The sequence below is a fragment of the Salminus brasiliensis genome, chromosome 1 (assembly GCF_030463535.1).
Source record: "Salminus brasiliensis chromosome 1, fSalBra1.hap2, whole genome shotgun sequence".
NCBI classification, from domain to species: Eukaryota; Metazoa; Chordata; class Actinopteri; order Characiformes; family Bryconidae; genus Salminus; species Salminus brasiliensis.
Window position 1 is genome coordinate 49,258,482 of NC_132878.1, and position 25,261 is coordinate 49,283,742.

The 25,261-nt window shown below is 35.9% G+C and overlaps 1 protein-coding gene across 1 annotated transcript; it reads left to right on the top strand.

Moving 5' to 3' along the window:
* The first annotated feature begins 4,451 nt into the window (after positions 1-4,451).
* Positions 4,452-24,806, top strand: LOC140548279 (adhesion G protein-coupled receptor F5-like). The gene is made up of 21 exons (XM_072671892.1): positions 4,452-4,464; positions 5,594-5,703; positions 7,485-7,524; positions 8,499-8,651; positions 8,793-8,954; positions 9,039-9,188; positions 9,727-9,900; positions 12,807-12,913; positions 12,988-13,055; positions 13,339-13,475; positions 15,052-15,252; positions 15,658-15,864; positions 16,409-16,561; positions 17,038-17,040; positions 18,098-18,291; positions 18,398-18,568; positions 18,739-20,094; positions 20,561-20,602; positions 20,704-20,763; positions 20,881-20,944; positions 24,730-24,806. The coding sequence occupies exons 1-21, from the start codon at positions 4,452-4,454 to the stop codon at positions 24,804-24,806; spliced, it is 3,642 nt and encodes a 1,213-aa protein (XP_072527993.1).
* The last annotated feature ends 455 nt before the right edge of the window (positions 24,807-25,261 follow it).

Sequence of the window (25,261 nt, forward strand, 5' to 3'; positions counted from 1 at the left end):
ATTCCCCACTCGCTTGTTAGAGAGTGAGACTAATGCTGCAAATCGGGGAAAATAATGCTTCTCTGATTTGTCTATTTCTACAATACAATCTGCAATGATATGAAAAACAGGCAGACTTTTACTTTTAGGTTACTTTAAGATGACAGATTTATTACATTATAGAACATGTAATAAATTTGAATAAGCTTTCCATATTTAATAAATACATATGAATATAATGTTTCATAAAATATTTACTTTGATTCAGAAGTGACACATGCTATGATGTCAGTCTTGAAAGATCAGAAAGGAAATTTGACAAATAAAATAAACACATGTATATTTAATATGACAAATGTTAGATTAGGACAGATTAAGTTTGTTTTCAATCTGATTAATCTGGTAATGCCTGTAGAATGGAACAATATTATTTATAGTTGTTATCCATCACTGGGTGTTTTGATGCAACACAAGCTGTAGTGCACGGTGCATTTGAGTAACTACACATTACACTATCATCTATTTCTCCTACTTTACTATCTACAATGCCATTCTTATTGCATAAAGTTTTCAGTTCCCTTAATAAGAATTAGTGAAGACAGATTTTTTTAATAGTTTTATGGACTAGTGAAATGAGAGTGACTCTTGACGAAACAGATGGATGGACTTGTGGCTGGATCAGTAACGGACACAGAGCTTCACCTCTAGTCAGACGCCAGCAAGATGGAGGTGGGGTACTGGGTACTCAAAATCAACTCCCAAGCCTACTGCCAATTTTAGAAGACACTTTCTTTAAGCAGTGGTACAAGAAGAAGTCTGCATCTTTCAAAAAGACAAATGATTTTTATGCAGGACAATGCTCCATCACATGCATCCAAGTACTCCTCTGCATGACTAGCCAATAAAGGCTTTAAAGATGAAAAACTTGACATGGCTCTCTTCCTCACCTGACCTGAACCCATTTGAGAACTTTGAGGGCAATTTTTAAACAGGAGATTTACAGAGAAGGAAAACAGTACACCTCTCTGAATGGTGTCTGGGAGGCTATGGGTGCTGCTACACAAAAAGTTGATTGTAAGCATTTTCTGTTTTTCTCATGATAGGAATACACATAAATAAAGCATATTTTTGCACTTGATCTTCACCAGGCACAGCGGGTATGAAAGGCAACATTGATTAGTATGGAAGCATATTGCTCGTGTCATGGCATGACTGATTGAAGGGTTTCTTGTTTAATGTTATAGTTCATGTAGATAAGGAAACAAGGAAGCACAAGTTGTGATACAAACCAGTTCAGCGAGTGAGCTTTTGCTAGTAGCTGGTTTTAGATGGTCTAAGCTGTTCTAGGACTGTCAAGATGGTTGAAAAGCTGGTCATCCAGGTGAAAACAACTCATACTGGTGAGCAGGTTGATTAATTAGATTAGCCATTGACCATTACCTCTATGTTTTCATTTGTGTTTAATGGACTATATATGACCATGCTGGTCAACTAACTTGGCCATACTGGATGACTGGCTTAGTCAAGTTGGTCATACTCATGGACCAACTAAACTATCAAACTAAATTAAAAACATACCCTGGGCTGGTCACAGGGATAGACTGGTTTAATCAGCTTGATCTGGCCTGGCTGGTTTTCCTGGGGTATTTTAAGTAATGGCATATGGGTGGATCTGCTGGAAAGACAAAATGGTCTGGTATCTGATAAACCTGCTACAGACTGATCTGTGACAATCTGTGCTCTGATTGCTGGCAAATTCAAATAAGGTGAGTCTGTTCAGCAGACTCTGTATTACTATCTCTATGCATTTTATTGTTTCTGTGCATTTTGATTTCTGTGCATCAATGGTTTTATAAAAATATTGTTGGATTCTGTTTGATTTATTTCAGAGTAAAACTGTAAACACATTCTGAGTGCAGTTCATATCGGTGAGTTCTAATTATTGTTTTGTTTTTAACAATAAGCAAAAACTGGTGTCATTTATATTCCCAGTTCATTTTGTGTCATTATATTATTTATATGTATATATTATTTATATTTGCAAAGAAAAAAATATTTCAATCAAGAGCATAGATCTTCTGCATTGCCCTCAACAGCTATTTTCAGGGTTAAAGGGCAGATTAATGATATTAGGTGCTTCTAAGATCAGCCAAAAGTGTGTTCTGAGTGTGAAAGTCATTGTGTAAGATCACCAGAAGTTTCTTTTATAATTCCTACCCACTAGCACTGCGAGGATAAAGGCTTCTCCAAATAACATTTTTTAACCGTTTCTTATGCAATGTCACTGCACAATTGGACTCCTGGCCATGGATGGCTGTGATCTTAATGATCCTGATGTCCAATGCTAAGAGGACTGCAAGAAATGGAGTGCTCTTTTAGTGTATAGTTAAACATTATCCTTTTTTATTATTTGTACAATTGTGATCAGATGTTTCTAAAAAATCATCATGAACATGAAACAAATAAGACTCTTTGCACACTTTACATTTTTTGGCAGTTTTCTGAAATCAACACAATGTCAAAGCTGCATATACAAGATTAAACTAGACAAACAGCATACCTAATATTTAAATTAGCTTGTGGCACCTTGACCAGATGGTTTTGTTAGCTATCAACAAGCTTCTGGGAGAATTCTGGTTGGATATTTGACCACTCTATTTAAATGAAATAAATTAAACTCATTTAAATGTGTTTGCTTCCATACACAGCGCTTTGGAAAGGCCAATCCAAAAGCTTAATGTTATCCTGCATCTTTAAGCACAAGCTTAATATGAGCTTTTTACTCCTCCAATCATCCAAGATGATGTTTAAAACAGCAAACTGAACAAGATTATGAATTACATGAATTACATTACATATGTAAATTACATTACCTCATTTCTCAAGTACAATGAGACAGTTATTATCTATGAACTATCTGTTTTTCACAGCACTTTAAAAAACCTTTCAGACTTGTGTAGCAATCATGGTGTGCAATCTAATAAAGCACAAGTATAATTTCGGTGAGAAGGCCATAGGCATGCTTAAAGGAAACTGATTGCTGAGATAAAAAACACAAACACATTCCAAGCAACAATCAACAGTCTGTTCCTGTTGCAAATTCACTGGTAAACAAATGTTTACAAATGTCTGCCCTTTCACAGATGAGACTCCAACAATAGTAACCCACTTAGACAGATTCTACTTGCCCTGATACCGTTTATCCATCTTGACAATGTCTTGATAAACCTTTCACCATGTTTGCCATTCTTGGCGCCAAAGTTGTCTGGGAGGAAGTCAAAGTGGGAATGAAAAAAAAAATATTTTTAGTGTCGCACTTTCAATTTGTATGCCTGAGGCAGACTTTGAACCTGTTCGACATAGTCAGGTGCTTTATAGTTGCCATAGTTACAAACGACATTCTTAAAGGTTGTCTACGCAACGCGTTCTGCAACCTGCAGAAGACCATCGAAGTGGCTATCCGTTTATCACATCTAATGAATTAATGGACTAATGAAAACCCCTTCTTTTCCCCCTTCACTACCATTGTAGTGTATGCTGCTAGACACGTAACAATGCTTAACAAAGATCATAATTTTCTGGCAAGTGGTACATGATACAGACATCATAAAAACATTTGTGGAGGAAAACTTGTGGAGGAAACAAAATCTTCCTAAACATTTGTTTACCAGTGAATTTGCAACAGGAACTGACTGTTGATTGTTGCTTGGAATGTTTTTCTATTTTTTGTATTTATTTTATATAAATTAATTTAAATTTAAGTGTTAATGTAATCTCAAATATTTTTTAAATATTTAAGTGTCATTGAAAACTGAATTTTATGTTCAAAAGACAAAGATATCAGCAATTATATTGTTAAATATAATATATTATATAAATAAATATAATAATATAAATTATATTATTTATTTTTTATTATATAAACATAACAATTCTAGTTTTCAACTGGGTTAACACATCATGTAGATTTTTAACATACATTCTGGAACAAGTTTTGTAACATCATACAAAATGTTATTCATTTGTGTTCAAAATGTTATTTATTATTAATGCATCAGAATCATAGACTTACCTGTTTGGCTGAAACATCTGTAGGACAAATGCTCTGCAGATTTTGTCTGCAAGTATGTAATGTAATCTATCCATCCTAACTCATGCTACAAAACATATATTATTCAGTAATAAATGTAATTAGCCATTATGGTAATGTGTGGTTAACTAAGAGTTAATAAATCTGGGAATCATATGGATGTTATGCTTAATAGACAAAAAGCACCCTGACAAAAAAACAAAACAAATTTATTTAAAATATGTATACTAAACTCACTAAGTCATTGTGTCCTGGAGAATGAGGTTGATCATGACAGCTATCAACACTCAGTGCTCTACTTCTGTTTTACAGATACAGCCTGAGAAGTGGAATGTGCACAGAAATGTTTGTATGCGTGTAAAACTGCCAAAGTGAATGCAGCATGGCCATTCAAGGTAAGTTATTACTAAGTTACTCATGCAGCAGAAATGTCTATTTAGATTTGGTCATTTGGTTTGACTTAGACTTGAATTAGGGCAAGTTTTAGATTTAAAGACCAAGATGAACCTGTTTTCCAAGCTGCGTGAGTAAGTGAGTAAATTCAACAGGATTATTCAAGCTAGAACTTGGATATTCTTAATATGGTTAGATTTAACTTAAATGCTCAACTTAAGAAAGCAGAAAAAGCATCTCTCTATATATACATATATATGACATACTTTGATCTGTTTGTATTGAGCATTATGAATGACTTAGTGACACATTTCACTTTATTGAGAAGGATTTAAGTTTATCTTTTTAGAGGCTCAGTCAACCAAAATAAAAGCTAGAAATAGGTTGAGGAGAGATCTAGTTATGTTGCTCTGTAGTGATTTAAAATTATTGAAGTAATTAATTCTAACACTGAAGCTGAATTTATGTCTGGTGTGTATGTCTTTACTGTCACTTTACTGTCTTGCTGCTTTCTTTGGGAGTGGTTGGAAGTTACTTGAAAACATTTTGATATTGTTTGTTTAACAAATATTTTTACTTATTATTTTTTAGCAAATAGCACTCTAGCAGTCTTTTTTTTTTTAGAATATGAGGTTCTGACTACATATTGAACTGTCTCTGTTGAAATGTATAGGATTCTTTTCTTTGTTGTGTTTGCTCTCAAAGTAATTCTGTATAATACCATAAAACAGTACTTTAATAGCTGCTTAGTACTTTTATCCACCTGCAAATAGCACTAATTTACCCCTCTCAAACCTTGTTGACACTATAGACTAGATACACACATCGTAGCTAGCCCAAACCGGTTGAATAAGCTGTATGCAGAAAGCAATATGGTCTAATTTACAAATATATTAATGGTTTCACATTAACCTCCAATTCCATACATGACAGAACATGTGCTATGTGTGTATGGCCCCACAACCCTGCAGGGTGACAACTTAAAGCATAATTGTCCTCTGTCCTACCTGTGATAGGGATGTTCAGTAAGCAAGACAAATGTATACAATACACAAAACACTTTTACACTAGAAAAGCAGCAGTCATTTTTTTTTTTATTATGTTTACTTTTTCAAATGTTATTTATTACAGGGTCAAAATTTAAATGCCTGCTGGTATTTGCTACTGTCTTCTTCATCCTGCTCAAACTTATGGAGGAAAGGCATGAAGTCCTTAAGGATTCAGAGATCACTGTAGAGGAGGTAAAAAAGACAATTTTACTTTAATATAAAGATTTTCCCATTATACTGAACAGCAGCATGCTTGATATTCTTTACAGCATATTATGTAATAGGGGTTTCATAAGTACCAATACTTTCAGTACCACATTTTTAGAAATGTGACAGTACTTATTTTATACTTATTTGGTACCGAAAGGAAGCAGAACCACCAGAGCTATCAAATTTAACTAACTTAACTTAAGGGAAGAGCCTAATAAGCCAACATGCATAGAGGAAAGAAGAAGGTGGATGGTAACCATAACAACATCTGCATTCCAAAGTCTCTTGCAACTGCGGTGGTAAACATGCTTTTTCATATCTTACATAAGTTTTAGTTTTTTTCATTGATTTAGTGGTGTTTTTTTTTCCTTTACACCCCCCCCCCCCCCCCCTTCCCACATTGTATATGAACTGCAGCCAGAAAGGATACATCGGTTGCGTCCTCCAAATCACTCCAAACAGAGGCTGCATTTTTTAGCTATATACATTGGAACAGTCTTTTAGGACACAGCGGCCAAGAAATGCAGCATAGGCTTTGTTACACAGCCATGTGGAATGTCGTCAGCTGGGTTGAATGATCAGAGATTTTAGAGAACAGTGTTTGTACGATTTAATATTTCCTGCCATATGTAGAAGACAGAGGCGGAGTCAACCCCAAAAATTGAAAGAGATACATATGTACCAAAGAAGCCTTTACCTTTCAAGAATCTAAGAAAACAAGACAGTAAGTTAGCATAGCGCATTAGTCTATTAAATTAAGAGAGAACATTAGAGAATTATTGAGCATGGGACAGAGAGTAGATTACATTATGTTTATGTGCATATATCGTAACACCGCCACCAGCAGAATGCCTATTGAATATATGCACCTTAATAGACCTACAGGGCCTCAGGAGAGGCACCCGTAACATAATTTAAAAGAGCCAACTGACCATCTAGAATGGGTTGACTATTTGGTATTCCCATGGATTGCAAGCGATGATCATGGGGTCAAGGAAGCAGACCCAAGGGCAAATCAAAGAATTAAGTTGGTGATCTGTTTCATGAAGTATTCTTACCTCAGCAATATCCCCCCCGCCAAAAAATCAAACCAAAGGGGCAGCATAAATTAAAAAGTGCTCTAGAGACAGGCAGCATGCCTTAAAAAGCTGGGCAGATGAACCATAACCACAAACCATTCTATAGTGAGAGCACAGGGGAAACAGCACCAACATTTCAGTTTAGCAAAAAAAAAAGAGAAATCTGGGATGCTATCAAAAAACTAGAAGTGATGTTATTGTACACTTGCAGAAATAGAAGTTTACACATATTTGACTAAAATGAAGTTCAAATGAGAGAAGGTAGTGATTTCAAATCACTGTTGTTTGGGAAAGAATAGCTATAGTGACTAATTTCATAAATCAAAATTAGATTTTTCTTTTTTTATGTTTTTTTGTATATTTTTCTCCATATCTACAGTTTGTCAAAGCTCTGAGTGGATCTGTTTATTAGTGTTTTTGCAGTTCTGGTTAGCATGTTGGTATTTAGCATCATATAAACTGAAGCCCGCTGTGAAGTGATTGTCTCGGTTACATTTCAGAAAGTGCTAACCATATTTTGTATGATCCATTATTTGTATTCTTTGTACATCTAAATCAGTGACTTCTAATGGACGGTGCATTATTTTCTGGTGTAATACAAAATACACTGCTAAAAAAAGTTAGATAGAAGACAATGGCATTTGTGTTGAATTATAACAGGGTTTGCACATTTTTCATTTACAGTATAGTTACAGGAAAGAACTGAACCAGATAAGACAGGAAGGTGAGTAAACATTCTACAAAAAGTATGACCCAAATGTAATTTATGTAATGTATTTGGCTTTGCACACAATTTTTTAATTAAGCAGTGAATAATCCTATTCAATCATATTAGATCAAATCAAATTATGTTTATTTTCACATCACATTACACAGGTGTGAGTGAAAAACATAAGTGCATTTCACAAATTGAAAATACTGAATATTTACACATTAAAATGAGCAAAGTCATTAACCCAGATCAATTTACCATTACCTTAGAGTTATTGCGGTGGCAAATGGTGTCCCACAACTTTGAAGACATGAAAAGTAACTCAGAAAAATGAACAAACCACAAAAAAAGTTCATGTCTGTATATTCACTGTACTACTACTAAATTAAACCAAAAACATGATAATCCTTGTTTTGAACTTTGTTAGTGATTTTAGTCCTGTTATGCATGGAAAACAGCATGCCACATCAGCATAATTAAAGCATTTTAATGTGAAATATCAGTTTTGATGATTTATTTTATTTTTGTCATCCGTGTTTAAGAAACAACTTTTATTTATCATGATATATCATGTTATTTATGTTATGTTCCCTAATGTTCAATAACAGACTACATTTTACTCTTGAATTACATATAAACATTTGTACCTCATTTGATACCCCAATGGTGAAATAACCAATTTCCTTGTTCAGTGTTTACATTGACATGTGAGTCTAGTTGTATACAAATTTAATTTTCTAAAGCTGAAAACGTTTTGGAATAAACTAACACCATCACACTCTAAATGACACATTACTTATTACTTACCTATCAAAAAAATAATAATAATAATATTACAATTGTAAAGGATTTTAATGAACTCTCTATTCCTTGAATTAAGGTGCTTAAATGGTTGAGCTATTCTGGTATATATACACATTATGTATGTATGTACAGCTGCTGTTCATAGAAATGAGATTCCAATCAAATCCTCCTATTTCTTCCAGTCAGCGCTGTCCCAGTGCAGTATGTTGCAGTGGCAGAGTTTACAGTACCACTGTCCATTTTAAAAGATGATGTCGAACAGTACTTCAATAATCTGACTATCCCAATATGGCTACAAAACTCCACAGAAATCACTGATATAAACATCACAGCAGGTGAGCTAAAGTTTCTCCATTCTCTTAAGCAATTCTTTAAAATCTGTTTCAGAGTTTTTTTCCCTCAGTGTTTCATTATCGAGTATAAAAGTATAAATTAAACTATATTTAGTCATTTTAAAATATTGCTTTCTCTGTTAGAGTGCCAGCAGACTCTAATTGGAGTCCAGTGTGTATGTCAAAATCATTATGTTTGGGCGAACAACAATTGTTTCACATACCCTGCCTGTGACAACGTAAGTGCTGGAGCATGTGGCTGTATTAATGCCAAGCCAAGTGGGCAGATGTGCATTCCAAAAAGTGGTAAGAGAAAGTGCAGTTAGAACTGGAGTTACTAGTTACTTGATGATGTTAATTTGAATTACATGGCCTCTCTCTGTTTCACAGAACTGCCAGTCTTTGACTTAACAATTCGAATTGACATGAACGACAATGCCAAGCTGATCAATTTCACACAGAGCGATCTTCAATCTGCAGTTTATTTTGCATATCAATCTGATACTATATTGCAAGTGTCAAAGGTGGATTTAACAACAGGTAAGCTGCATTATATGTCTTGTATGTGTCCTTTAAAAGTGAGTTGCATAATCCAATTGGAGTGAAGCTGAAAATGGGAATTTCTTCATTATTCTCCTTCTCCTCTTCCTTCTGAGCTTCTAACGCCTATTCAGTACAGTGTTACAGTATGTTTCATGTTCAAAATTATCCAGCCACTCTCTCTAAAACAGTTATATGTATAATCTCAATGAAAAAGCATTGTCAATAGAATGGCATGCTGTCTCAATTCCAAGTATGAAGCCCCCCTGTGTGGAGCAGTGGAACTGCATTTTCTGTAGTGACAGTGCTCCACCAAACCCCTTTAAAATAATTATCCAACATCAATTATCCAAAGGAACACTGAAAATATATATATTATATAAGAGTTATGTTATATATTACAAAAATAAAAACAAAAAATAACATGCAAATTAGGCTTCTTTTGGACATAAACATATGTACTTTAGCTAAATGAGCTAACTAACATGAACTCAGATCTAAACTAACTTTGATATGATGTTGATGTATCATTTCACAGAGTGCCATTTAAATAGTAGTGGATACCAGTGCAAGTGTGGGGATCAGTATTTCTGGCCATGTGACAAATGTGTCAGCTATGGGTACTGTGATTCCATCATCAACGCTACCTGTGGATGCATCAATGGTTTTCCAAAAGATGGACAGTTCTGCCAACCAAAGACAGAACTAACTGGTGTGTAAAGACTGTAACATTGCAGTTTATTACTTAAAGGACTCATCTTCAAATATTTTTATATTTATTGGCTATTTCAAATGGGATGCCTGGGCCAGGAAATCTTAAATTCTTAAATATCAAATAAAAGCGAAAGCTCAAAAATGTAAAATGAAAGCTCTTAATAATAGTCAAATCTCCTCTACTCTACTGTGTTTTGAAGAAGAAAAAAAAAGAAATAACAGATACAAGGTTAAGTACAACAAAGAATATAACTTTATATAACCAAAAAACAACAGAGGGTGAAGAGTGGACCAACCAGTGTGCACAAAATCCAACAAAAGAGTGGATGGAGGTATAATCTTATGATATACAGGTGTAGCCATTCTGGTTTAGGGTCAGGCCGTAACAGAAAATAAGATGACTCGTATGAATGACTCTCTCCCCAGATCCCTCTGTCAGACCAAACATCAGACACTGTATAAATGTATGAACCAGTATGAGTTTGTTGCGGAGGAAACACACAGTAATTTCATGTTTGAGCATATGCCAAAATAAGGAACAAAACAACTACATCAAAGCATGTTAGAAAACACGGGGAAAGTATAAAATCAACAAAAGGGCTCTCATCCCCTACTTTCCCCGGTTTCAGGCAAGTTCCACCTACTGCCACCAGAGGGCAACAGCAGCTGGCTGCGAGAGCCAATCAAGCACAGCAGCCTACACCTGGGAGGAGAACTATTTCAGAGCTCAGATAGAGGCTCATGTTGCTGGGTCTTTGTCTCCACAGGGGCATAGACAAACAGTCAGTCTTGCTAGAGGGTTAGAGTTCTCATGCTTTCCCTCACCTTCCTTGGTTGATTATTGAAGTCTCTCAAGCACCAAGTTTAGTATAAGTGAAAGAAAAGTGGTAGTTCCTGTCTTGTTTTAGGGAAGCCACTTTGTATTTTTCGTTCCCAGTATTCCCCTGCCACTTGGGGTAGCCAGCCTTCTCCTGGCATCCTTTGTTCTGTTTCCTGCCCTTTTATGTTTTACTACTTTTGAGTTTTACCTGCTCTGAGATCTAACTGCTCAGCCCTTGGGTTCTAACAACCACAAGCTTAGCAAATCCCTGACCTGGGTTCAAATCCCTCACTGGGTGACCCGTTAGAAAAATGTAACAAAGCTAGCATGCTTACAGTGTTCAGTGGTTGGTCCAAACCACACACTGCCCTGCAGTACCGTTGCAGAGCCAGATGGGGGTTCAGAAAGTTAGTACCAGTTTTCACAATGCTTTAAAGAAAAGGGTTCATGGGCCTTACTTTTTTAGACATTTTAGATGTGAAGTGATTAAGCAAATTAAACATCTTGAATTTATTAGTTGCACTTTTTTCATTTTGAATGAATAATTAAAATTAAAATTATTAATTCTATTCTTTTTGCTTTCCAGATGCCACTGTTTGTAACACAGGTAAATGATGTAAAATGTGCATACAGTACAAAACATTTCTAATTTGAATATTTAGACTTATTTATACCATGATTATTGCTTTATTGTCTCTTAATTTCTTGCATTAAGGGCACATTCACAAGGATCTTCTTACTTTTCAATGTCTTTTGAGCATCATCTGTAGAACAAAATGAGATTAAGAGAATTTAGAGGTGAATATATTTAGGGCATGCACTTGCTTAATAAAGAGGTAAACACTGTAAAAGTTTCTGTTGAAGAAATCAGGAGCTTTTGTTCTGAGAGATGCTCTTTTCTCTGAGTGATAATGAGACTTTCTTGTATTTGAAGTTAAGATAGAAGAGATCTAGGTAACTGTTGCAGTGCCTTGAAGTACTTTTCTTTCTTTTTACAGGCACCAGCACTCCAAGCACAATAACTAAAGGTATGTATTTCTTTGCTAAATTTGAATTATTGGTGTCTATAAAAAAAAAAACAAAGTTTAATGGCTATATAAAATTTTATATGTCTATCAAAGTTTATAAAATGTCCATATACGGGACACTAGAGAGTCAACTTTGCTCACCTGTAGTCAACTCAGCATGGCTTATTCAGTTATTCAGTTCTGCTTAACTTGGCTCATCTTATTCAACTCAACTCTGCTCGGCCAATTTCTTTCTTTTTACAGGCACCAGCACTCCAAGCACAATAACTAAAGGTATGTATTTCTTTGCTGATATGCTACCAAAGGCTGTCCCATTTCATACCAATTATTTACACACTGAAAGTCTGAAAATGGACAGTTGTTAAACATTGTATAAAATTAATTAGAAAAGGCATATTTTTGGTGGTTTTGGGCTATTTTCTGTTGAAGATCTGTACATTAAGATGTTTGATGACTACATCAAGAGTTTCTGGCCACTTAAAGATTTTTTAAATGTTTTTCATCTCTACTAACATTTTTTAGACAGACGATAGCTCACCACTGTCTCAACCAGGAGTATTGTTGCCTGAAACCAAAGACTTATTTAGTTCAACAATTTTGTGTGCTTTCTGTTAAATGATGGGGTTAACTATGTGCTCTCAGTGTAGATACATCTTGAGACACTCTTCTGTGTTGCATGAAATATGATCCCATTACTGTAGGAAGGTGTGACTTCTAAATTGCAATTAGTGGTGTCATAAAAAAAAAACAAAGTTTAATGTCTATATTTTCCTATATGCTTAAGTCTTTGCAATGCTACGGGACACTAGAGAGTCAACTTTGCTCATCTGTAGTCAACTTAGCATGGCTTTTTACTGAGCTCAGCTCATGCCAACTTGGTTCAGTTCTACTTAACTCGGCTCATCTTATTCAACTCGACTCTGCTCGGCCAATTTCAGCTCTGTCTAACTGAGCTAATCAGAAAGAATGTTATATGAATGATGTTCCAATTATATCCAATATATTTCTTCTCTAATAATAATAGATTATTGATAAGAGTTTTTTTGTTTTCTTTAGAAATCTCTAGAACTATATCAATGAGAATAGATGAAGAGTTTGACAGCACTCTCACAAACACACTCAGTGAAAAGTATAAATCCCATTCCAGTATCATTATAAGTTCAGTAAGTATGGTCTATATTTATATGCTTATAAATCTGAAAACCAAACTGTCAGTAAAACTACAAATCTTTTTCAGGTTGATAGTGTTTACCAAAGCACACTTTCTTCATACAAAGCTGGTTCTGTGACAATCACTCGGTTCAGGTATGTCAGTTTATGTTCAGATGTTGTTTAACCACAGTGCGTTTAAAGGAATAGAGAAGTCTAACTTACCCAATAACCAAGATATGTTTTCAGTATGTACTAAAGCTAAGTGTATTTCACTACATACAGAAGGTTGATGTTAATACTAATACAAAACAACCAACAAAACTGTATCTATGGAAAACAGAGTTCTAGTTAAAATGAATATATCTATGTGTTTAGTATAATTTTAAATAGCTTTACATGGAGATCCTTTTAATGACATGATTTGTATTTTTAACAGGCCTGGCAGTGTGATATCAGACTTTCGGATTGTAACTACAAGTAATACACTTGATTTTAGTAAAGCTAACGCACAATTAGCTTCTGCTCTCACTGCAAAAGGACTATTAGTGAGTGCCAATTCATTTGCTCAGACTGGTAAGGTCACAGTTTAATTTTAACTTTAAACCAGTATTAAGTTTGATGTTTTTTTTTTTTATATTGGTTTTATTGTTGAGTAGGAAGAAACTAAGAATAGTAATAACAAAATATAAGTAAAATAACTGATGTTATGTGGATGGTCTGCATTGCATTTAGGGTTGCCAACTGTCCTGTAAAATATGGAATTGTCCCATAATTCAAAACTAAAAGATGATACAAGATCTGCTTCATTATATATTTTTGTGGCTAGACTAATAAGACAGAATGGGGCAGATAAAAACCCTCAGCAGGCCTGTCTTATGTCATTTCCTAGCACCTACTTAATAAAGGTGAACTGCTCTGTAGGTCATTGCAGTTGAGGCAGAGAGGAACCATGAAGTAAATCTGGAAAGTGTAAGGGATTTCTTTTGAAGATCTAACACTTGGCCATTACTGCACCTTTAGTTATCAGTGTGTGCATGTGTGGTTACAGGTTAGGCTCGTGGTAATGATGGGTCTTTCAATAAAGCTGAGCAGTTTAAAAAATACAAACACAGCTTAGTCTAGTCCCTATGGAGAAGTTGTATTATATAGAATATGAACATTGAGCAGTGGAACTGTGCTTTCTGGAATGATGGATGGTGCACCATGTAATATTTTTGGGATGAGTTAGGAAGTTGGTGTCATGATCCGCTGGGACTGACAACAATGAGGGTGAACACTCACAGGGGATGGACCAAAGCGAGAGCATTTATTAACAAAATAAACAGGGCAGAACTCAAAATAAGGCAGCAACAGTTACAGGGAGAACGGCAAACCAAAAGATAACTGTGACAATGTAAACAGGCCAAAACAAAAGAGCACACCTGTGGCTGACGAGAGACGAGGGCTAGCGTGCCAAGGGAGAGGTCTGAGCCACTAATAACGCTAACCTGAGTTACACTGTGGTAAACTGAACCATAGAGAGCTAATCCTCGGCACTGGCTGCTGGCACTAGCCCTCCTTAAGTACGTCAGCCACAAGTGAAACATATTAACATGACGTGAAGTGAAACACAAGACAGAAACACAAGACAGAAACAAAACCGTGAAGCATGAACCAAACCCAAACCTCAACGTAAAAGTCCTTTTCAAACTTCAAGTCCATCTACGAATAAGACAGAAAGACGGTCCGTCTCAGGAAGTCCTGCACGCTGTGGCACATGACCGACCCCGAGGCGGGGCATGACAGTTGGGCATTAGGTCCAGCGTTGTTGCCTATCAAGAACATAAGAAATGTTGGAGTTTGACATGTAGTGTTGTATCAAGTTTGGAGCCCTAATTTCAACTTGTTATTTCTCTTACAGCACCTCTCATAATTGCTTAATTCATATTTAATTTATTGATTGTTTTTGGGCCTCAACAATGTTAGTGACAGTTTGAAAAGCTGTTGCTGGCTTCACTTTAGGTTGTAGGGATTATTATTATTATTATTATTATTATTAATAATAATAATAATAATAATAATAATAATAAAGGATATTTATTTTCTTTTATCTTGAGGCAGTCAGATTTCATATTCAGAAAGCTAATGCAGTGTATTCTTTTGTTTTTAGAGGAGGATATGTTGTATGATCTAAAAAATGGCAAAATATACCCTGGAAAAAATATGGTTTTGACTTGTAATACTCCAGACCCAAATATTCCGAAAATAACATGGAGCATGAATGACATCAACATTGAACACAGCACTAAATATCAATTTAGTACTGACAATAAAACACTCACTGTGACCAGCACCAATGATGGGGACAATGGTAAGTCATGAATAATTCACAAGGTATTTACTATTTGTTTACGTACATAGAATACTTTTTATAAAGAGTTTTCACTGGCGAGTCAACAAGTCAACTAATAAACTGTATTCAGTAGAACCTTCCCATGTTGTTCCCATGTCCTGCTTTAATACATAATATTCAGACTGATTATTATTATAATTATTATTAAATAATGCGTTTATTTATTATTATTATTATTATTATTATTATTATTATTAATAATAATAATAATAATAATAATAATAATAATAATAATGTTATTGTTATTATTAAAAAAAAATGTCATTGTTGTGCATAGATTCTCATTCCATTTGTATTTTTTTTTTTTTTTGTCTGTGTCTAATTCTGGTGACTATATAGATATTGTTCTCTTTGCCATGACAGGTAAATATGCTTGCACAATGACCTTTAACTCAATGCCCTACATAAGCTTCCAAAAAATGTCTATTCAGCCATCTCCAGAAGTCAATGTAAATACCTCAAAAACATTGCTCTGTGATGGCTCACCAATCAGACTGCAGTGCTGTGCTGAGAGCAGCTACACAATTCAGTGGAGCCTGAATACTGCAACTGGGCAGCAGTCGCTAACAGGTCAGAGACTCAAACTGTACACATTCCTGTATTTAAAAAGGTCTTCCATTAAAGCTACATTAAAATGAAGAAATGCAACCATTACAACTGTTGTGAACATACCTACTTTCATTTCCACTGTCGACACTAGAGCAAAATTCTGTTATAAAGAAAAAATACAAAGAACTTTGCATGAAAAACTGATGATGTTTCTTGTAGATGGAAAGATTGTTAGAAATTAGCTGTTTGAAATAATTGCATATTGTAGAAGACTAAATGGTTGTTTTAGGCTTGGACTGCTAGTTTATAGATAACTGGGAAAAGCTGAGATAGTTAATGAAGTTAAACCTCTTGAATTCATTAATGCTTACTGTCCAGGTAAAGGGCTGTTCAAATCATTTGTGTTCATGGTATAATCTATAATAAACATGTGATTTTTACTTTTTCAACATTTAAACTAAGTACACACTCTAAAAGTAAGCAAAGACATATTCCTTTTATTTATTTTTTACTAAAACCCCTTGATGTTTTTAAATGTAAAGAAGCCAATGTATTTTTTGTGCAGACCCAAAGACAATCTGCAATACATACACTCAAAATATCAACAAGACAGAGTGTGAGAAAAATGACAAAATTCAGACTTTCACGTGTGGAATCCGTGACAATGCTGGGAGCCTTCACAGTTCAGTCCCTGTCACAATAACTGTAACTTCAAAAAGTGAGTCATATTTTTTCTTATTAAAAGATATTGTTAAAGATGTTATTTTTTCTCAGAAACAACCTGCTACAAAACTAAAAAAAATGGTTTCCTGGACAATACAGCCATAGATTATATTGGCAAGTCACAAGACAACACTTATCAAGCAGCAAAAGATGAAAATTGGACAATATTAAAGGACGACACAACAAGTGTCCTGTTCCCATGACAAGAAAATGTGAATTCGACCTGTAGTTTCATATTTTTAGTATAAGTTCCTTAATTACAAGAACAAGGCTGTAAGTATAAATATGATGCTATGATGGAAAAAAATTGTATGTGAATTCATGTGCTTGTATCTTGTAAATACTAAACAGCAGACTCAAATTTAAGAGAGCTAATTCAAGTGGCTGGTCTTGAGGTTGGAATGACAGGACTAGACTTCTCCTGTGGCATAAATTTGGTAGCTTGCCTGCAGAAGCTAGTGTATTGACAAGAGAGTGTGCTAACTAGAAGACGGTACAAGTGGTTGATGTGAAAACAGGTTAACCACTCTACACCCCACAGTATAGTAGTATATACTGTAGTATAATCAGAAACGTGCAATAAACCAATCAGCATGTCACTGGCCATTCACTTTAAGAGCCAGGTGGGGTCTGACATAACTGCCAACTGGTACATGCTATGGGTTTGTGCACTGCTGTGAGTCAATGTGTGTGTGTGACAAGTGGGGGTGTACACACATTGGGCACACAATTCACTGCCAAGATAGCAATGAACATCTGACTATTGTTTTCAGTCAGTGCCGCGCCCACGTTTTCAGTTGTCAAGATGGCAATATGGCACAAATTTACCTGAACACACCTCATTTCGAGACCACCACGCCATTCGGCGTAGATATATTCACAAGCACCTTTGTGATTTTTACGCCTTCCGCTTGCGTCATGTAAATAGCATCGCAATGCGCTTTGCTGAGGGAGTAAAATAAGGTCCGATATATTTTTGTGTTCTGCCATAAAACAAGCTGTTTTCAACAGTCAATAACTTGTGCTTTATTGTCCACTTAGAAAGGCTAGACGGTACTGAGCTACGATACGGCCTGATGTTACTGTGTTCGCCCTTAATGTTGTACTGTAGTTTGTCTTTTGTCTGCTTCGCAAATATGTTGGGTATGATCATAGTGTCCATTGTGTTCTCCAGATTCACCCAGATTCCCAAACAAACTCAGAGAGACCGAGCCAGTTTAATAGTTCAGTTTAACACAGAGTTAAGCCAACTATAGACAACTATTCCAACTTAAGTCACTAAATAGAACAGTTAATTTATCCCCATAATAGTGATTCATAAATTAAATAAATTCCTAATCAAAATGTTGATCATGAGCCCATATCGGTCATTTTTGGATAAAAAAAAAATGAACAAACAAATCCATTACTATTCACAACACTTTTGGCTGATTTGTTTGTGAACAGTGTTTTATAGTACAAAATTGTTGTGCTAGCTAAGTTTCTATGTTTGTTTTTGGGTTTTAGCTCTTTTAATTGTTTCCACCCACAGGTTTCAACTGCTTTAATGCTCAGTTCGGAGCTGGAAATTATAATGATATAAAGCCTGGTGCTTGTGATGCAAACAGCGTTGGAAATGTTACAGCTCGCTGTATGCTAAACCCAACAACAAGCAAATATGACTGGGAGATTGTGGAAAATAGCTGTGTCCTGCGTGTCCTTCAAGACCTGTTAAACAGAGCTAAGGTTGCATATTTGTTTTTATTGTGAGTGCTTATTATTAAACACCTTTAACCAATGAGCTGTCAAAATGTTTTGAATGTCCATAGTCAAACTTTGTGCTTTCTTGTAGTTTTTACGTGCAGAAGATGTTCCGTCTTTTTTGGGTGAAATACTAAATGCCACCGAAGCAAACGCTGATGAAATAACAAGATCTACTGTGAATATTGTTGCAGTTGTTGGCTTACTAAATTCCACTTCCAATGTTTCACAGTCATTCAGGGTTGATCAATCCATTATGAGGGTAGGTTTTCCTTTTGGTGTTAATTTGGATAATGATTTGACTGTAATGTAGTTAAATATCATATATTTGCAATTTGTGGAAGTAAAATGGTCTCAGTGCTTGTTTAATCATGTTTATATAATCAATAAGATGCCTATTAATTAAATACTGCACAATATTTCAATTTCAAGAATTTCCTAAAAACAGTGGACGTCATTGGATCAATAAATGCTCGGAACACATGGCTGCAGTTAAATAAACACAACACGACTGAGCAGACAAGCTCTTTACTGCTGAAGTCTACTGAGGATATGGGGAAGACACTAACAAATGAGAGCTTCAGTATAACAACAAAGACTACTCAACTGAGCAGAACTAGCACGAATGGCCCATTTTTTGGAACATTTGGCATCAATTCAACTACTCAGATAGCCATTCCAATGTTTAATGGAACTACCTTAATCACCACCATAGTTTTCTCATTATTTAACACTGTCCTGCCTGTCCGAAATACAACCTACAATCACAGTCAAACTGACACCAGTATCAATGCAGATGTAGCTGCAGTCATTGTGGAGAAACCAGTTCACAACATCTCTCTTACCTTTGATGTTCAAAATAATTTACTGGGAAGCCCTCAGTGTGTCTTTTGGAACTTCAGTCTTTTGAATGGGATTGGAGGATGGGACTCAACTGGATGTGAAGTAATGCCTGTAGTGAATCATACTGACAAGATTACATGCAAGTGCAATCACACAACCTCATTTTCAATCCTTATGTCACCTTTTAAATCAAATAATCTAGTCTTAGCCTTTATAACTTATATAGGCGTTGGCATTTCGTTGATCTGCTTGATTGTGTGCTTCATCATTGAAGGCATTATTTGGAAACCAATGACAAGAAATGACACATCCTACATGCGACATGTTTCTATAGTCAACATTGCTCTGTCCCTCCTGATTGCGGATATATGCTTCATCATTGGAGCAGCTATTGTTAAAGAAGGAGAACCAACACCAGAGGGTTCCTGCAGTACAGCCACATTCTTCATGCACTTCTTTTACCTCGCTCTTTTCTTCTGGATGTTGTTCTCTGCATTCTTGCTTCTCTATCGGACTGTTGTGGTCTTTGCTGGAATGTCCAGGACCAAGATGATGGTCATAGCCTTTACTGTTGGATATGGAGCCCCGTTACTCATAGCCGTCATCACTGTGGCAGTAACAGCTGGAGGTAAAGGATATGTCCAGGAAGACAGCGCTTGTTGGCTCAACTGGAAGAAGACTAAAGCCATCCTGGCATTTGTGATTCCTGCGCTCACTATTGTAGCTATAAACTTTCTGGTGCTGCTCGTGGTTTTATGTAAGATGTTGAAGAGAGGAGTTGGAGCCACCACTCAGCCAGACGAGAAACATACCATAGTGGTCATTGCCAGATGTGTGGCCATTTTAACACCACTCTTTGGACTGACCTGGGGATTCGGCATTGGGACCATGGTATCATCTGCATTAGGGCTTCACATAGTCTTCGCAATCCTCAACTCACTGCAGGTACTAATGTTTTGACATTGGATCTTTGTTGTAACTGGAAGGGATTACTAAAATCACTTAATGGTTACTAATACATACAGCATTTTCATATAAAAAATGTAAATAACATTACAGTGTCTTGTAAAAGCAGTTACATTTTTCAGCTCATACTTGATTATGATTATTAAATAGAGAATGCCCTGAAAATTAGGAACAAATATGGGATGCTTTAAAAGGTAATTGCTTATATTTAATCTCACTCTGACCAACATTAAGAGCTTTCATCCTACAGTAAACTTAAAATCAATATACAGTATGTTCAATGTTCATATTAGGAGTGATTACAACATTAGGAGGATAATGTTAGGATTTTGTTTTATCTGGAGGGAAGAAAATTCCATAGGTTTACAATTCCATGAACTTGCTAAACTATTAAATATGTTTTGCCTATTTGATGATTCAAGTTGTTCTCTCCATCTCTTTAAAGGGCTTCTTTATATTGGTCTTTGCAGTTCTGTTGGACAGTAAGGTACCTATTCTTTTTGTAGATGAAGATTTTCGGACACACTATTATATATATATATATATATGTTTTTAAAAAACATAACTCTCTTTGTTTTATATTTATAGATACGTGAGGAGCTGGCAGGAAAGTTGTCACTAAGGAATATTAGCTCAAACCGCACCAGGGTAATTTTGCCTTCCTGGGGTTCATTTAGATCCATTTCAATGATGTGAGCTGTTTACATTATGACTATTATACATTTTATTCAACTTTAATTTTCTCTCTCTTCATCCAATTTACAGAGCACTAGTACAGGCCCATCATCTTCAAGTGGGCAAGGCTTCTTTGACAGGTTCTGGCGCAGAAGTAAGTATCAAGCTGTTGGTAATTACCAACATAATGTACTAGGAACATACTCTCTACTCTCTACTCCAAATATGATGTATCAGTTTCTATATTTGGTGTGAAATGAATGTAGTAGAGCATCTGAAATCTTTAAAAAGACTGCGTTCAGGTCTTGTTAGTAGAACAGATCATGGAGACAAGATTTTTTTCTTGAGGTTAAGAAGGCTGTGTTCAAAGTCTGGATAACAGGAGAATTCTTATAGAACCATGAGGTTATTTTGATGCTTACTAATGCTGTTTGGGCCCCATGAAGTTATTACACCAGTCCACCACCCCAGGCCATTGTGCATAAAGTAGAATTACAGTGTATCACAAAAGTGAGTACACCCCTCACATTTCTGCAGATATTTAAGTATCTTTTCATGGGACAACACTGACAAAATGACACTTTGACACAATGAAATGTAGTCTGTCTACAGCTTATATAACAGTGTAAATGTATTCTTCCCTCAAAATAACTTAATATACAGCCATTAATGTCTAAACCACCGGCAACAAAAGTGAGTACACCCCTAAGAGACTACACACCTAAATGTCCAAATTGAGTACTGCTTGTCATTTTCCCTCCAAAATGTCATGTGACTTGTTAGGGTTACTAGGTCTCAGGTGTGCATAGGGAGCAGGTGTGTTCAATTTTGTAGTACAGCTCTCAAACTCTCTCATACTGGTCACTGAAAGTTCCAACATGGCACCTCAAAAAAGACGAATTGTTGCGCTACATGAAGATTGCCAAGGCTATAAGAAGATTGCCAACACCCTGAAACTGAGCTGCGGCACAGTGGCCAAGATCATCCAGCATTTTAAAAGAGCAGGGTCCACTCAGAACAGACCTCCAAAGAAGCTGGGTGCACGTGCTCAGCATCACATCCAAATGCTGTATTTGAAAGAAAAGCGTAGAAGTGCTGTCAGCATTGCTGCAGAGATTGAAGAGGTGGAGGGTCAACCTGTCAGTGCTCAGACCATACGCCGCACACTACATCAAATTGGTCTGCATGTCTGTCACCCCAGAAGGAAGCCTCTTCTGAAGTCTGTACACTAAAAGCCTGCAAACAGTTTGCTGAAGACATGTCAACACATGGATTAATGGAACCAAGTCCTATGGTCTTATGAGACCAAGATTAATTTGTTTGGTTCAGATGGTCTCAAGCATGTGTGGCAGCAATTAGGTGAGGAGTACAAAGATAAGTGTGTCAAGCATACAGTCAAGCATGGTGGTGGGAATGCCATGGTCTGGGGCTGCATGAGTGTAGCAGGTGTTGGGGAGTTACATTTCATTGAGCATGATCCCCTCCCTCCGGAAACTGGGTCGCAGGGCAGTGTTCCAGCATGATAATGACCCCAAACACACCTCTAAGACGACCACTGCTTTATTGAAGAGGCTGAGGGTAAAGGTGATGGACTGCCCAAGCATGTCTTCAGACCTAAATCCAATAGAACATCTTTGGGGCATCCTCAAGCGGAAGGTGGAGGAGTGCAAAGTCTCGAATATCCACCAGCTCTGTGATGTCATGGAGGAGTGGAAAAGCATCCCAGTGGCAACCTGTGAAGCTCTGGTAAACTCCATGCCCAGGAGAGTTAAGGCAGTTCTGGAAAATAATCACTAAGGGGTGTATTCACTTTCGTTGCCGGTGGTTTAGACATTAATGGCTGTATATTGAGTTATTTTGAGGGAAGAATACATTTACACTGTTATATAAGCTGTAGACAGACTACATTTCATTGTGTCAAAGTGTCATTTTGTCAGTGTTGTCCCATGAAAAGATATACTTAAATATCTGCAGAAATGTGAGGGGTGTACTCACTTTTGTGATACACTGTAACTGCAAATAAATTATGATAATAAAAAATATTCCTGAACAGCACCTGGCTTTAAATAAAAAAAAAATAATAATAATGAATAAAAATAAAAAGTAAAACATTCAAAATTAAAATGAAAAGGTATATGTTGCAAAAAATATAAATAATACATCAAGTTGTATTGTAATCATTTTAAAGCTAAAGTTATTTAATACTTTTTTTTGTATTGTCAGTCTGTGCTTACATGGGTGGGCCATTCACCTTAAATCTCTATTTGTCATAATTTTTGACAGAACCTTATCTAAACCCTAACCACACCCACACAGAACATGGCAGAGGGCAAACTGGATTTCTGAATTTAATATTTGACTGCAATATTGTGACTAATTGCTGAATTGTTTGTAGATGCATTCACTCATAGCTCTTGTGGGTCAAGTGGGGTGTTAGTGTGTGTTGTGCTGGTACAGTGTCAGACAGCAGCAAGCTTGTTTGTCCATCTTGTAAGCTACATGTAGAAATTTGGACTAATCTCAGCCCAGCGGGGACAAAACTCTAGCAGCACAGCTGTGTGATTGAGTTGATAAGGATTCACTACCCAAACAATACCTGCGCACTGTTGGTCTTGTGGGGGTCTTGGTCAAGTGGGTAAAGGCTAACAGAAGGACTACAGTGTAATACAGTGTAATAATTATTATTGCTGTTATAAGGTCAGTGATGTGGATAAAATGGACAGTAAGTGCAGATACACAAGATGCAGAAGAGCTAACCTGCCCATTTGCTAATTTACTGTGGGGGCTGCAGATAAAACCAATCATGGCCACAAATATGTATGTTAATGTGGATACAAACAATAACCTAGGGTTAAACATTTGACCTTCAACTGGAATGAAACACTTACAATAGCAAGAACTGTTAGTGAATGCATCTACAAACAGTTCAGCAAATAGTCACAATATTTTTGTTGAATATTAAATGCAGAAATGTAGTTTATTTACTTCCATGTACTTAAACCAGTTTGTTCCAACGTGTTAGAAAATGTTTAAAAGAAGCCGGCATGCGCATGACTAGATGTCAGATGAGATTTCAGATTGCCTGTCACTCATTGGTCAAATCATTTGACCAATAGAGATTCAAGCTGAACGCCTTCCCCGTCCATGCCAAAACTTAGATTGCAAAATTTTTATTATTTTTGTGTAAAACATTTGACACAAAATGAACTCCATATAGGGCTGTGGTATGAGGATGGGGTGGCTAAAGCTGCCTTTGCCTGTCCCTGTACTTCTGCTAAAAACTTGCCTGCATTGATTAAATGTTGAAGGGCTAAAAGAGGAGTGAAATGTAAGTGCTCTAATTGTTTTGTGAAGATAATTAACCTTACCCCTCACAGACTACAGGTCTCCTTTTTTATCTCCTGTCTTTCTTTTCTTTTTTCGTATTTCTGGCAGCTAGATTTTCTTGCTTTCCTTGCAAATCCTTTATTTCCAACTTGCAGTGTACTTGCCGGTTTTGAGGGTGGACAGAACTCTCTGAAGTAAATAGAAGGGAGAGGCAAATCAGGCAGCACAGAGGCTCTGAATGTTTACTAGAAAAATAAAAAAAGGTTTAACTTAAATATTTTATGAATAATGAACGTGTCATAGATTATTATTGAAATAAAAATGTTCTGATAAATGTTGTCTGCTTTTCTAAGATTGTTATTGCCCATTTGATTGACCACAGTTTTTATGATGCAGAATGTGCTAAAACGTCACTCTGCAAGTTAATAAAATATTGTCCATTATCTAAACTAAACATTGTACTTGTGGTTGGTAAATTTTACACCAGTTTAGTCTATTTTCATTAATCAATATAATATAATGATATTTGTCAAGTTATGTATTTTCCTTCAACCAATTAGAACAATTTACTGCACAGTAAAATGTCACCTAACATATGCTTGTTGTTTGCAGATGTGTACCATGTAGCAGACAGCAGTGGAATCGCTGCAGCTTCATCTTCACACTCCGATACATTTGTCAATACTTAAAGCAATCCAAAGATTTAAATGTACATTTATGTTGAGGTAGTTGTGGCTGAATTCAACTCTTGTATAGACATTGTGATATTTTAACTTTCCCACATGAACAAAGACATAAGATGCTATTTCTAAAGCCTGTGGACTGTATTGGAATTTAAATTAATCAAAAGAAAGTGTGCATTTTGTAATTAAAAGGTTATGATAATGGCACATATTTCCTGTAACTATCCATAACTTGTGAAATGGAGGATTTTGATTTGGTTGAATGTTTTGATGTATTTAGATCATATATCACTGCAGACATATTTTATCTACATTGTATTGTTGTTTTTGAGGAATATACGTGTTTTTGACAATATGACATACTGTAATGAGTTGTTTTAACCTGGTTAATCATTGATTTTTGTACAGTAGCTTTTTTGGGGTAAAACCGGTCTATGCAGTCAAGTCAAGTAGAGGGAAAC

What these genes read in the sequence shown, in the direction of transcription:
- LOC140548279 (XM_072671892.1), top strand. An exon ending in CAGAGATCACTGTAGAGGAG is followed by an intron (nt 5,704 to 7,484) that starts GTAAAAAAGACA and finishes TTTCATTTACAG; the next exon opens with TATAGTTACAGGAAAGAACT. An exon ending in GAACCAGATAAGACAGGAAG is followed by an intron (nt 7,525 to 8,498) that starts GTGAGTAAACAT and finishes TATTTCTTCCAG; the next exon opens with TCAGCGCTGTCCCAGTGCAG.